Genomic DNA, 12,040 nt, shown 5'->3' on the forward strand with positions numbered 1-12,040 from the left:
TGAAAATTCTGATTGCTTTCATTCATTCCTATATCCATTGGCTCAAGTGCAGGTTCGTTATGAGAAGGATTGTGATATTGGTTGTTATGAAGATGTTGGTTACGTCCAGTTAAATGGTTGTATTGTGTAATATGGTTTGCCTGTTGGTTGTGATTTTGTGTTCTGTGTGACTGGTGGCTAATGTTGTGCGCTTGTCACGATTGTGTAGAAAAATTTGGCTGTCGAGTGTTATAACTGTGTTGTTGTCTATGTTGATTTTGGAATCTTTCGTTATTATTGTTGTATCTTCCCGTATTTCTGTAATTTAATGTCTGTTCGAAATTTCCTCCATTTCTATTGTAATTTTGTTGTAATCTACTATTGAAATTATTGGAATTCGAGGTTTTATAATTTAAATAGCCGTTTGATTTTATGATTTCGAAAGCGTTCTTTAGACTTGTTGGGTCTCGACTTACGATTATGCTTTTGACAGGTTCCGGTAACTAGTATTTAAAAGAATTTAGGGCAATTCTGGCATTGCTTTCGCTGTTAACTTCAGGGAATCTGTTTTCACTGAAATAAAGCGCATTGTTCAACCGACATAAAAGTGTTGCTAATTTATTATAGAAGTTCTCAATTGAAGAGTCACGTCGACATGCTCTAATCTTGGCGATTAATTCCTCAACTGAATTTTTCCCCCATGATAATCGATCAAAACCTGTTTAATTGATGGCCAAGTATCTAATACTATGTTCGGACCGACATTGAAAACATTTTGAAAACACATTTGTATGTTGTGGAACGTAAGTTGTTCGGACGACAATTTGTGTTTTCGCTGAGTTTTCACTGACAGCTCACAAATTTATTTGTTTGTTTACATTTGAGCAACGAGAATGGTAAGTTTTGAAATCCTTAATATTTGCTTATATTTATTACTAAAGATCGTGTTTTTTTAGAATTCTGAGAAAAAGATGTTTATTGCGAAAGCATTGGCTTTGAGAAGCCAAATAAATACCCTGCTCATCACCCATGTCTTACTACTCAGCACCATGCCTTGGCAAAAAAGATAGCCGAGTTAAAGAAACAACATCTAATCGTATTAGATTTAATAAAGGACCTTGGGATGCCGATTAATTCATGTTGGACAAAAGTGTGTATATGTTCCTATTGATGCAAAAGTTTTCAATTATATATTATTAATTCCAGCAACGTAAGAATCAGTTTTGAGAACACGATTGCCAACGAAACGGATCTGCTTTTTTTAAAGAGAACTTTCGCATGAACCGAAGTTCCTTTGATAAATTATGTGACATCCTCCGCCCGTTACAAAAAATGGATACAAATTACAGAAAAGCTATTCCTATCGAGAAAAGAGTGGCTATAACATTATTTGCTTTAGGGTCATCTGCAGAGTATCGTAGTATCGCCAACATGTTCGGTGTAGGAAAATCTACGGTTTGCGAAATTTTACTGGAATTTTGCACCGAAATCTGGAGATTACTGCAGCCATCCTGTTTTAAAATGTTGCCTCTAAACAGAGAAAATATAACCGAATTGGTGACTGGTTTCGAGGTAATTGGATTCCCACAATGCTTAGGAGCAATTGGTAATATTGGTTATAAAATCTTAAATTTGCGCTATTGTTCTAATAATTGTTTACAGACGGATGCCACTCTGAGATTCATCCATCATCTGACGAAGCTGTTGATTATTATAATTATAAAGGATGGTATTCCACCGTTTTAATGGCATTAGTTGATGCTAAGTAAAGTCTAAAAACTCAATATATGTACATATGTAAGTAATGATTACAATGTATTTTCAGATACCGTTTTCCTTACATAAACGTAGGAAGTCCCGGGCGATGTAATGACTCTCAAATTTATGAGACGTCATCACTTAAAAAAGAAATGGATAGTTGTCCTTTACTAAGCGAAATGTCTAGAGAAATTTCAGGCGTAAATGTGCCAGTATTCATTATTGGGGATTCGGCTCTTCAATTTAGCAAACAACTTATGAAACCGTATCCATTTAGCGTAAATCAAAATAATGGTGAGAAGTTATTCAACTATGCTCTTTCGAAAACACGTAGAGTTGTCGAAAATGCTTTTGGACACCTCAAGGCCCGCTTTCGACGCATCGGAAAAGGAATTGACAACTCTGTACGGAATGCCAACTCCATAATAAAAGCATGTTGCGTCCTTCACAATTTTTAAATGATAACAACGACACGCTAAACGCTAAATGGTTACGCGCTTTGGAAGAGTTGGAGACTAGACGCCAGAATCCGTGTGATATTTCATATGCATCTGACGACCCAATTAATGGAGAAATGATTCGGATAGCACTTTGTACATATTTTGGTAAGTACATGTGCATATTGTATCATAATATCTACATTTTACACAATTGCATATACATTAAATCAAAGATAAAGTTGTACACACCAAACAAAATTCAATTTTATTTTCCATATAAAAACTAATGCATATCAACGTTAAAAATATATTATTAAACAGAAAATACTTATATTCATTAATTTTTTTATTTATTTAGAAATTGAAGTAATGTCCTTGTTTCTTTAGAATCTTTAATATATTGTTCCATCATTTCGGTTTTTTTATTATCATTTTTTATTTTTTTTTTATTTCATTTTTTTGTCAAGTCCTTAATTTCTTTGCTGGTTTCAATGGATTGCTGACTTGCTTTTTCGAGCTGTTTTTCTATTTGTTCAAATTTTTTTAAGATTATGCTTTGAAAATTATTCCTTTTTTTATTAATAGCATCACTCGGCTCGGGAGACGGTACTGGTACCGAAGAAGTATCGCTTGGCGACATCGGCATAGCTGAGGGCGATGGTAGGCAAACCGTTGATGACAATGGCGATGCAGCAACGAATGTAGAAGACGCAGCCGTTTCCACCGAAATTTGGAGTGGTTCGGAGTTAGTAGAACCTTTTTAAAAATGTATATAGGCATGTAAATATAAATAATATATTGAATTACAAAACAAATGTTTCTTACTTTGAAAACTTTCCTCCACTAAGCCCTCGGCATTGTAGCTGACGTACGGCAACAGTACGGCTCTCATTTTATCGTAAAGTGGCCACTGCGAGGGAGAACCGCCAGTTGACTCGACTGCTGTCTTCTCTTTCCTGTAAAACATGATATATATGTAAAAGCTCTATTTTTTCTTAATTTTATTTAATTACATACCTATATCTTTGTGAAAGATTGTGTATTTTCGATTTTATTTCCCTCGCCGTGAAATGCACACCTTGTTGCTGCAACTCCATTGCCATTTCCTCCACTATGTGGCTGTTTTTCTTAGGACCGCGAAAAGCACTTATTTTGTTCTGCCACAATTCAATTAGTAGGGCTTCTGCCCTATCACTCCAACAACTTCTTTTTTTATATTTTTGTTTTTCCATTTTCGAAATGTATATCAATTGACAGCTGTATTTTATATGGAATGTAAACAAATATCAAGTGACAATTTGGGCCGGCAAAATATGTCTTCCAAAAAAATCGATTAAACTAGAGCAGGCACCGATTATAATGAGTGGAATGTAAGTTTTCAAGAAGTTTTCAGCGAAAACTGTGTTTTCGTTTGACAGATTTTACATGGACGAAAACACAAGTTTTCGTGCGAAAACCAGTTTTTTCCACGAAAACATGTTTTCGTTGTCGGTCCGAACATAGTATAAGTTTCCATTCATTAACAGGGTCCTTCTTGCACTACCCGTAATTTTGTCTTTAATGTTGCCCATTAACAATACTTTATATTCGGATGGGAGAGGCTCCAAAATAGGCACCATTAAGTCAATTCTTTCGATAAAATTAAGTAGTGCGTCTCTATTACCATCATAATGCGGAATCGCATTTAGATTACTCGAAATGAGCTTAAATCTGCTACTTATGTCCAACTGATCCATGTTTATAACTTATTACGCAATTTAATTATAATTATTATAACAATAATTTTGAACTTAAACAACAATACTTCTAATTCGCTTTTGCGTTACAAACTCGTATTTATCAGTATTATACTTCTCAAGAAGGAAGGAAAAAAATGAATTCTTAAGCTATCGATACTATTCGTAATATTAACTTCTATTATACATACATACATTTCATTTTGTAGAATTGAATAATGATTTAAATTGAAGAAAATTATGTTCTTGTTGTTGATGCTGCAATTGGTTCTGTTAAGCTTCCAATTCGACGTTTGCAAGTGTTTGCTGCCTGTAGCTGCTGAAGCTGTTGCTGTTTTTATAGGTGTCACTGTTGCCGCTGTTGTTGCTCGTGTATGTGATTTTTTTTTCTCTTTTAAGTATGTTGGTTTTATGCAACTGTACCCACAATTGTACGTTTTTCCACTTTTTTCTTCACTGGTCTAACTGTTAAGCTTTTGTTTTTTTTTTTCTCTTATTTTAAATTTCAGTTATTATTGGTTTTGCATGTAATTTTTTCTTGTTCTTTTCGCTTTCGACTTTACGCAACTGTACCCACAATTGTACGTTTTTCTACTTTTTTTTTCTTCACTGGTCTAACTGTTAAGTTTTTTTTTTCTTATTTAAATTATTATTGGTTTTGCATGTAATTTTTTTCTTGTTCTTTTCGCTTTCGACTTTACGCAACTGTACCCACAATTGTACGTTTTTTTACTTTTTTTTCTTCACTGGTCTAACTGTTAAGTTTTTTTTTTATTTAAATTTCAGTTATTATTGGTTTTGCATGTAATTTTTTTGTTCTTTTCGCTTTAGACTTTTCGCAACTGTACCCACAATTGTACGTTTTTCTACTTTTTTTTTCCTTCACTGGTCTAACTGTTTTGTCCAATAAATACCTTCAATATTACACTTATATTAAATTCGAACGTAATGCACGTTTGACTTATGCGCGCCGAAATTTACTCTCGCGCCTTTTATTAACAATAGTTTTATTTTTCTTTTAAATCCCGAAATTTTCTTTTAGGTTTTTCTTTGCACACGCTCTTAAATTTCTTTTCCAGAAAAAACTACGCGTGGTTCGCTTCCGACTGCGCCAGTTAAGTGTGTTAAGCGAGTTCTTTATTTCGGCAATTCAAAAATCGAACTGAACTTGTTCTAGTTACATTGAAATGCACATAGCCTACTTAAAGCGAATAGCGGGTGGAGTGGACGAGATGATAATTATTGCAATAGGAGATGGGAGACAAGGAGAAATAAAGATTAAGTGCTGGGAAGCGTACGGAATATGGTGTGTAGGGTGAGGGGAATATCTGGATACATAACAATATGCAATACAATAGACCCATTAATAAAAGTCACACTTTCGTGTCAAACCAAACTAATAAATGGCAACCATTATGTGAAATTTGTAAAGGAGGTCATAACATAAGATCTTGCGAGAAATTTAAAAAACTTTCCGTTTCTGAGAGGAACAATCTTGTCAGACAACATAAACTTTGCATCAAATGTCTGTCGAATGCTCATATGACAAAAGACTTTGAAAGCAAATTAAATTGTGTGTACTGTCAACGAAGACATTACTCACTGCTTCATATTACCAACTTTCAAAATATGAAGCAAAATCAAGTTCAGAAAACCACGGGGTTAGTCGCTACAACTACATCAAGTAGTCCCGAAACCTCAAATCCCGAAAAAAGGGAAGAACAACCATATTGCTCTAAAGCAGCAAAAATTCAAGCGCTTCATTCAAAAAATGAAAGCAAAATTCTTTTACCCACTGCGGTAATCACCATAGAACATAAGGGTGATTTATTCAAATTAAGAGCACTAATAGATCAAGGATCTCAAAGATCTTTCATATCATCAAAGGCTCAAAATCGGCTCAAATTGCCAATAAAACATTCAAATTTCCAAATTTCGGGAATGGGCGGAAGAATTTTCCAAAATTCGAACAAAATATGCCCAATTACCTTAGTATCTCCAAATGCGGATATTAGAATAGATGCACAAGCCATCGTTCTACCGCAACTTACAAATTTGCTTCCAAGCTATGAAGTAAATAAAATACACTGGGAAAAATGCTCACATCTCAAATTAGCAGATCCCAGTTGTTATACCCCATCACAAATCGACATATTATTAGGCAGTGACTTAATACCTCAAATAATTCTTGAAGGTATTGAGAAAATCTCCAATAAATTGTTAACCCAAAATACAATCTTTGGGTGGATTATAAGTGGCCAAGTCCCTGAAAAAATCAATTCTTTCACCACACAAGAGGAAAATTTGTCAAACGAATTTTTAAATAATCAACTTTAAAAATTTTGGGAATTAGAAGAATTACCCCAAATTACCCAGCTTCTAGGCATGTGAAGCCTATTACAAGTCCACAACAGCAAGAAACGAACATGGTCGTTATGGTGTGCGATTACCATTCAAACCAACTTTCCCTGAAACCATAGCAATTTCTAAGCCTGGAAAAAAGCCTGATAAAGAAAAGTGAGCTTAAATCGGCATGCGATAATGTGATGGACGAATATCTTGACCTCAATCATATGGAGAAGCTGTACCATATGAAAAAGTGTCTAAAGGTAGATATTTATCTTTTTATCTACCACATCATGGGGTAATAAGACCTGATAAAATTACAACAAAAGTACGAGTGGTTTTCAATGCCTCAAAGTGTACGAGCTCAGGCAAATCACTCAATGCTGTACTATACACAGGGCCAACATTACAACCTGATCTCATGTTGCTAATTCTAAATTGGCGCATGTTTAAATACGTTTTCAATGGGGATGTAGAAAAAATGTACAGGCAAATTCTAGTACATGAAGATGACCAAGATTACCAACGTACAGTCTTCCGCAAATCAAGTAATAGTCCAATCAGCGACTATAAAGTTAAAACCGTCACCTTTGGCATCAATCGTGCACCCTATTTGGCCATTAGAACATTACATGAAGTGGCACAAACAAATGCAACAAATTTGCCTTTAGTATCTTCTGTGTTGCAAACACAAACATACGTGGACGACATACTATCAGGTAGCCACAGTATCGCATTAGCATGCGAATCACTTGCGATAGATCAAAGCATTAAATTCTGCAGGTTTCTCCCTAAAGAAAATTACTTCAAACCACCCTGAAACTATAAAAGACATTAAGAAAGAAGACTTATTAGATACAGACTTCCTTAAATTTGAAAAGACTAGTACAACCAAAACTCTAGGGATTCAATGGAATGCGATAACAGATCAATTCTCTTATACAATTGAGTCAATATCTGCTTTGTCCTCCATTACAAAACGTCAAATACTTTTCTCGGTGGCAAAACTTTTTGACCCCACAGGATGGCCTTCGCCAATAATGATTCAAGCAAAAATCCTCATTCAAGAATTGCGGCAAGATGGCACTGAATGGGATGAACAGGTAAAACCTGTACGTTTAACAAAATGGGTACAATTTGCTAACAATTTGCATACTATCTCAGAAATTCGAATCCCTCGATGGGTAAATTTCACCCCTAACAATAACACAGAATTACACGGTTTCTGTGATGCCTCTGAAAAGGCTTATTGCGCAACAGTTATAATCAACAACAAAATATCTTCACACCTCTTGGTAGCCAAAGCCAAAGTTGCACCTTTGAAGACACTCAGTCTGCCACGGCTTGAACTGAATGGTGCTCTTCTGTTAGCAAAATTAATTTCAAAAGTCCAAACCCATCTCAAATTAAACGATCATAAAATGTATCTTTGGTCAGACTCAGAGATAGTTTTAGCATGGTTAGAAAAACCACCCTATACCTGGAAGACCTATGTATCCAACCGAATATCTCAAATCTTAGACTTAGTTGGCCCAACAAAATGGCAACATGTTGCAAGTGCAGATAACCCAGCAGATCTTGAGACAAGAGGCTGCAAGCCGCTTCACCTCACCAGCACTACACTCTGGTGGAACGGTCCCACATGGCTAACAGAATCCCCAGAATTCTGGCCTACATCTTCTGCTCGGAATATCATACCTCCTGAAAGTCGGAAAATAGAAAAATTTCATGTCACTCCAGAAGAGGATGATATTCTCCGCAGATTTTCATCATTTCCTAGAGCACTAAGGGTAGTCGCTTATATGAACCAATTCATTCAAGGACTCAAACAAAAAATGAAAGGAGCACCAAATGATCCTTGCGTACAACTAACGCATTCCGACTTGCAACATGCCGAGGTCAGTCTAATACGATATACACAAACTCGCTATTTCAGCAAAGAGATATCAAAGTTGCTTGAAAAGCGACTTCTCGAAAAGGGAAGCTCTCTTCTCGTCCTAAATCCATTATTGGACTCTAAGGGATTAATAAGGGCAAATGGAAGATTAGCGAACTCCAGCCTTAGTTATAACGAACGACATCCCATCCTTATTCCAGAGAAATCCCGTTTTACTTACCTATTTCTATCATATCTGCACCAGCTTACACTGCATGGTGAGCATCGCTTAATGCAACAAATGGTCCGTCAAGAATTTTATATACCGCGACTAAAGCCACAAATCAAAAGGACGATTTTCATGTGTAAACCATGTACCATGTACAAACACAAAATGCGTACGCAGATCAATGCAGCTTTACCACCTGAACGCTGCAACTATGCTCTACCCTTTACCATCACTGGGGTTGATTTTGCTGGACCTTTCCAGATAAAGGCCTCCATGTTAAGGTCTTCTTCATTTAGAAAAGGGTTTTTTTTTTTTTTTTTTTTTTTTTTATAGTAGGAGGAAGCATCGAAAGCCGAAGTGCGGGACTTTAATCCGCTAAACCTAACCTACTCCCACCTCATGTCTCTCCCACGGGACCACTAGACAAAGTATTACTTCATGGGAGAGAAGAAGACTTTTAAGTCTCCTCTATTGCACGGACTGACTGACGCCTAATCTGTTCTAAATGTCTCAATTTTGTCATTATTTGATTTGCCGCTTCGCTGACAGCATTCCACTTTACAGAGGACTCGCACATAAGTGCTGTCAAATTTTCCACCGTGATACTACCTCCAGTGGTGGTTTTCAGCTTTTCCCTTATACTAGAAAACCGAGGGCAATGAAAGAACACGTGTTCAGAGTCTTCTATACACTCTGTACACGTCGGACAGTATTGACTAAAGTCATGACGATATTTGAATAGATAGCTTCTGAAGAAACCATGCCCACTGAGTATTTGGGTAAGGTGGAAATCCAGGTCTCCATGTTGCCTACCTATCCACGAGTGTATGTCCGGAATCAGTCGGTAGGTCCACCGTCCTTTGCATGAAGTTTGCCACCGCTGCTGCCACATTGCAATGCTTTTTATTCTCTCTTCTCTTTTTGCTGTGGTAGACGTCTCTGATAAGTTATATATTCGTGCGAATTCGTCTCCTGGATGTCAATCGGTGCCATACTGGCTAATACCTCAGCAGCGTCATTTGAAATGGTTCGGAAAGCACTTATCACTCGTATTGCTGAAAGCCTATGCACTGTGTTAATTGGTCTAGCATATGATTTTGTTTCTAGCGCCTGTATCCATATTGGAGCCGCATACAGGATCACTGAACTTATTGCCTTAGCTATTAAACATCGTCGGCTGGAACGCACCTTTATTTGCCATCATTCTAGATAACGCATTAAATATTTTATTAGCTTTACTTGTCGCATTTTCTAAGTGTTCTTTGAACTTGAGTCTTGAGTCCACTATTACCCCAAGATACTTCAACTGCGGATTTAGAAAAGGGTATGTGGCTGTCTTTGTATGTTTTACGACAAAGGCAGTACACCTCGAGCTTTGTTCAGATCTGACTACTGCGGCTTTTCTCGCGGCATTTGCAGGCTTTGTCGGACGACGCGGATTTCCTTCAAAAATAATGAGCGATAATGGGAAAAATTTGGGGGAGTCCAAAGAGCAACAGAGAATAAGTTTATAAACTTCATGAAAGAAGTCTCCCCTGAAATAGTAACAAATATGCACCCCAAGGGATCGATTGGCAGTTTATACCTCCATGTTCTCCACACATGGGCGGACTTTGGGAATCAGCAGTAAAAAGCTTTAAGTCCCATTTAAAGAAAACGGCTGATAATCATAAATTTAATTATGAGGAGCTTACTACACTACTCACTCGTATCGAAGCCGTTTAAATTCAAGACCCATTTCACCCCTCTCGCAAGATCCCTCCGATTCCACAGCTCTTACACCAGGCCATTACCTCAGAGGAGCTCCTCTTCTCGCCATACCTGAGACAGAAGGAGACTCACTCACTTTAATACGTCGATGGGAAAGAATCAAGATTCTCCATCACGAATTCAGCCACAGATGGAAGAAAGACTATCTCAAAGATCTCCATAAGAGATATCGATGGAAAACGGCCCAGAAGGAGGCCAATGCAGGAGAATGCGTCATCATACAGGACGAATGCCTTCCTCCAACAGACTAGCGGCTAGGCCGCATTGAAAAGGTTCATCGAAGGTCAGATGGTCACATAAGAGTAGTCGATGTTCGAACACAAACCGGCATATTAACTCGACCAGTCACCAAACTGTGTTTTCTTCCAAACAGCGAGGAACACCTTCAACATTAAAACTTTAACAATGTTTGATATCACTACAACTAGTTTCAAAAACTAACGAGCAGTTTGATTTGAATAACTTAAAAACAAATTACATAGAAATTAATAGTATTATTCATACATATACGGTATATAGTATAATTAATTTCTTTATATTTTAGCTTCCAACTAAGCTATGTGGTTTTTTGCGACATAATCGATTAGAGAGGCATGTGTATAAAAGAAGATTTCTCGCCTCCTCGTTCACATGTGCATTAAGCCTTTTGTAGTGGGCATCTGCCTGACTCCTTATTTCTTCGGCGACTGTATTCATCCTTAGGTCTCGATGAATATCAGCATTTCTGCAGTATCAAGGAGCATTTACAATGCCTCTTAGCACCTTGTTTTGAAAACGTTGTATAATATTAATACTGCCCTCATTGGCACATCCCCACAGTTCCGCACCATATGACCATATCGGCTTGTTTATTTGTTTATAAAGAAGTAATTTGTTGTGTATGGACAGGTTTGACCTTCGCCCAATTAGCCATTTCATTTTCGACAATTTGAGATTAAGTTCAATCCTTTTTATTTTGATATGCTCCTTTAAACGTAATCTAGCATCGAGAGTGATGCCAAGATATTTAGCTTTATTTGCGTATGGTATGCAGACATCTAGAATACTTATAGGTTGATAAGTGATTCTTTTGTTTGTAAAATTTACATGAACCGATTTCCCACCGTTTAGTTTTGTTCTCCATTTTTTGGTCCAGCTTACTACAGAGTTGATTGCATGTTGCAGGTTTATCGCAGCTTTTTCTGCTGTTTTTTCGACGCATAGTATTGCGGTGTCATCAGCAAAAGTGGCAGTCATACTGTTTGGTGCTAACGGTAAGTCTCTTGTATACAAAATATATAAAAGTGGACCTAAGATACTTCCCTGAGGAACTCCTGCTTCAATTTCTTTTAGTTTAGAGAATTCATTTCCTTGTTTTACTCGGAAAAATCTCATGGTGATGTACGATTCTAAAAGAGCACAATACTCAACCGGAAGACATGATTTTAGTTTTTGCATAAGGCCTTCGTGCCATACCTTGTCAAACGCTTGTGCAACGTCAAGGAATACAGCTGAGCATACGTTTCCCTCCTCCAGGGATTTTTCTATTTCTGATGTTATTCTGTGAATTTGTTCTATTGTTGAATGCTTATTTCTAAAACCGAACTGATGCGATGGGATTAACTGCTTTTCGTCGATTATAGATTTTAATCTTGGATAAATTAATTTTTCAAAAAGTTTTGAGATTTGTGGAAGTAGCGAAATTGGTCTATATGACGAGACTACGTGAGGATCCCTACCTGGCTTTGGAACCATAACAACTTCGGCAACTTTCCAAAGGCTTGGAAAATATGTCAGACGGATTGCTGTATTGAAAAGATAGGCGAGCTTCCGTAAACATATGTATGGTAACTGCCTTAACACTTCAGCTGTAATTAAATCGAAGCCAGCTGCTTTCTTAACTTTGAGCTTTTTAATTTCACATTTA

The 12,040-nt window shown here is 36.9% G+C and overlaps 2 protein-coding genes across 2 annotated transcripts; one reads left to right on the plus strand and one right to left on the minus strand.

The window, feature by feature from the left end:
* Window positions 1–1,040: 1,040 nt before the first annotated feature.
* On the plus strand, window positions 1,041–2,847 carry LOC120781636. Its single transcript, XM_040113867.1, has 4 exons — window positions 1,041–1,585; window positions 1,642–1,744; window positions 1,805–2,342; window positions 2,763–2,847. The coding sequence occupies exons 1-3, from the start codon at window positions 1,258–1,260 to the stop codon at window positions 2,193–2,195; spliced, it is 822 nt and encodes a 273-aa protein (XP_039969801.1). The 5' UTR covers window positions 1,041–1,257; the 3' UTR covers window positions 2,196–2,342; window positions 2,763–2,847.
* On the minus strand, window positions 2,629–3,280 carry LOC120781578. Its single transcript, XM_040113814.1, has 3 exons — window positions 3,195–3,280; window positions 3,003–3,133; window positions 2,629–2,933 (listed from the first exon to the last, which is right to left on the minus strand). The coding sequence occupies exons 1-3, from the start codon at window positions 3,278–3,280 to the stop codon at window positions 2,629–2,631; spliced, it is 522 nt and encodes a 173-aa protein (XP_039969748.1).
* Between the last annotated feature and the right edge of the window lie 8,760 nt (window positions 3,281–12,040).

Source organism: Bactrocera tryoni, unplaced genomic scaffold (genome assembly GCF_016617805.1).
Source record: "Bactrocera tryoni isolate S06 unplaced genomic scaffold, CSIRO_BtryS06_freeze2 scaffold_7, whole genome shotgun sequence".
Lineage (NCBI taxonomy): Eukaryota > Metazoa > Arthropoda > Insecta > Diptera > Tephritidae > Bactrocera > Bactrocera tryoni.

Excerpts from the sequence above, each read along its gene's own strand:
- LOC120781636 (XM_040113867.1), top strand. The coding sequence starts at position 1,258 with ATGAACCGAAGTTCCTTTGATAAATTATGTGACATCCTCCGCCCGTTA. Across the intron at positions 1,586-1,641 it reads ACAATGCTTAGGAGCAATTG|ACGGATGCCACTCTGAGATT; the intron begins GTAATATTGGTT and ends AATTGTTTACAG. Across the intron at positions 1,745-1,804 it reads ATGGCATTAGTTGATGCTAA|ATACCGTTTTCCTTACATAA; the intron begins GTAAAGTCTAAA and ends ATGTATTTTCAG.
- LOC120781578 (XM_040113814.1), bottom strand. The coding sequence starts at position 3,280 with ATGGCAATGGAGTTGCAGCAACAAGGTGTGCATTTCACGGCGAGGGAA. Across the intron at positions 3,134-3,194 it reads AATCTTTCACAAAGATATAG|GAAAGAGAAGACAGCAGTCG; the intron begins GTATGTAATTAA and ends CATGTTTTACAG. Across the intron at positions 2,934-3,002 it reads AGTGGAGGAAAGTTTTCAAA|GTTCTACTAACTCCGAACCA; the intron begins GTAAGAAACATT and ends ATTTTTAAAAAG.